Source organism: Myotis brandtii, unplaced genomic scaffold (assembly GCF_000412655.1).
Source record: "Myotis brandtii unplaced genomic scaffold, ASM41265v1 scaffold803, whole genome shotgun sequence".
In the NCBI taxonomy this organism is placed as follows: domain Eukaryota; kingdom Metazoa; phylum Chordata; class Mammalia; order Chiroptera; family Vespertilionidae; genus Myotis; species Myotis brandtii.
In genome coordinates this window covers 662,700-663,721 of record NW_005371234.1, presented here as the reverse complement: position 1 = coordinate 663,721, position 1,022 = coordinate 662,700, and the positions used below count along the sequence as shown (strand labels likewise).

The 1,022-nt window shown below is 68.4% G+C and overlaps 1 protein-coding gene across 1 annotated transcript in view; it reads left to right on the top strand.

Annotated features, from left to right (window-relative positions):
* Window positions 1-56: 56 nt before the first annotated feature.
* Window positions 57-1,022, top strand: part of DEDD2 (death effector domain containing 2) — a 20,298-nt gene continuing 19,332 nt past the window's right edge. The window contains exons 1-2 of the mRNA XM_005883912.2: window positions 57-194; window positions 808-1,017. Coding sequence (XP_005883974.1) covers window positions 846-1,017 — 172 coding nt within the window. The 5' untranslated portion in view covers window positions 57-194; window positions 808-845. The remainder of the gene's footprint in view (window positions 195-807; window positions 1,018-1,022) is intronic.

The following is a 1,022-nucleotide window of genomic DNA, read 5'->3' as shown; positions in this document are numbered from 1 at the left end:
GGGCGGGCCCTGGGGGCGGGGCTTGGAAACCACACTCTGCGCTTGCGCGTAAGGGGCGTGGCGGTCGCACCTGCGCGAGTTGGAGGAAGGAGGAGGGGCGAGGTGACGCAGACGTAATAATAGAGAAGGTGCCAGAAAGATCCAAAACAAGTGGCTGCCGCCGTCGCCCAGGAGTCAGCAGACGCCAGATTCCGGTGAGGACCCAGGGAGGCCGAAGGGCGACTGGTGGCGGGTAGAGGGAACCACCTGGGTGCTGGGGAGAGCGCAGTACCGTCCCAGCAGGGCCAGGGGGTCGGGTTTGGACAGCACCACCTATGTGGGGCGAAGCGCTGCTGTGGTCAGCCGCGCTTGTGGGGGCCAGAGGGTCACTTTCGGACGGCACCACCGGGGTGGAGCCGTGGGGCTGGTCGGACAGGACCGCTGGACGGAGCCCAGGGCGCGTCCGGGCAGAACTACCCAGGGTCAAAGGGCAGTCGGTAGGGTGCCCCGGGGTGGGCCCCCCAGGCTCGTTCGGACCGAATCACTTGGTCGGTTCCGGAGGCTGGTTCGGAACATACCACCTCGGGAGGGGCGTTCGGGCTCTGCAGGCCTGACCGGTCGGAGGTCGAGTGAGGTCTGACGTTTCGACCTCTTATTAGGGGACCTCGGACGATACCATTCGCTTCCGGGGGAAGAGGGAGGCCGAGCCGGCTAGGGTGTGAGGGTAGACCTGCCCCGCGGGTCGGGGGCCGGCGGCCGCACTGGCGGGGGTGGCGTTTGGGCCCCACGTCGCTGACCACTGCCCCTTCCCCGCCGAGTGGGTTCTAGGCCCTGGTTCGAGCTGGTTCCGACCCCCTCCCCCGGGTATGGCGCTGTCTGGGTCGACCCCTGCCCCGAGCTGGGAGGAGGACGAGTGCCTGGACTACTACGGGATGCTGTCGCTTCATCGTATGTTCGAGGTGGTGGGCGGGCAGCTGACCGAGTGCGAACTGGACCTGCTGGCTTTCCTGCTGGACGAGGCCCCCGGGGCGCCCGGCGGCCTG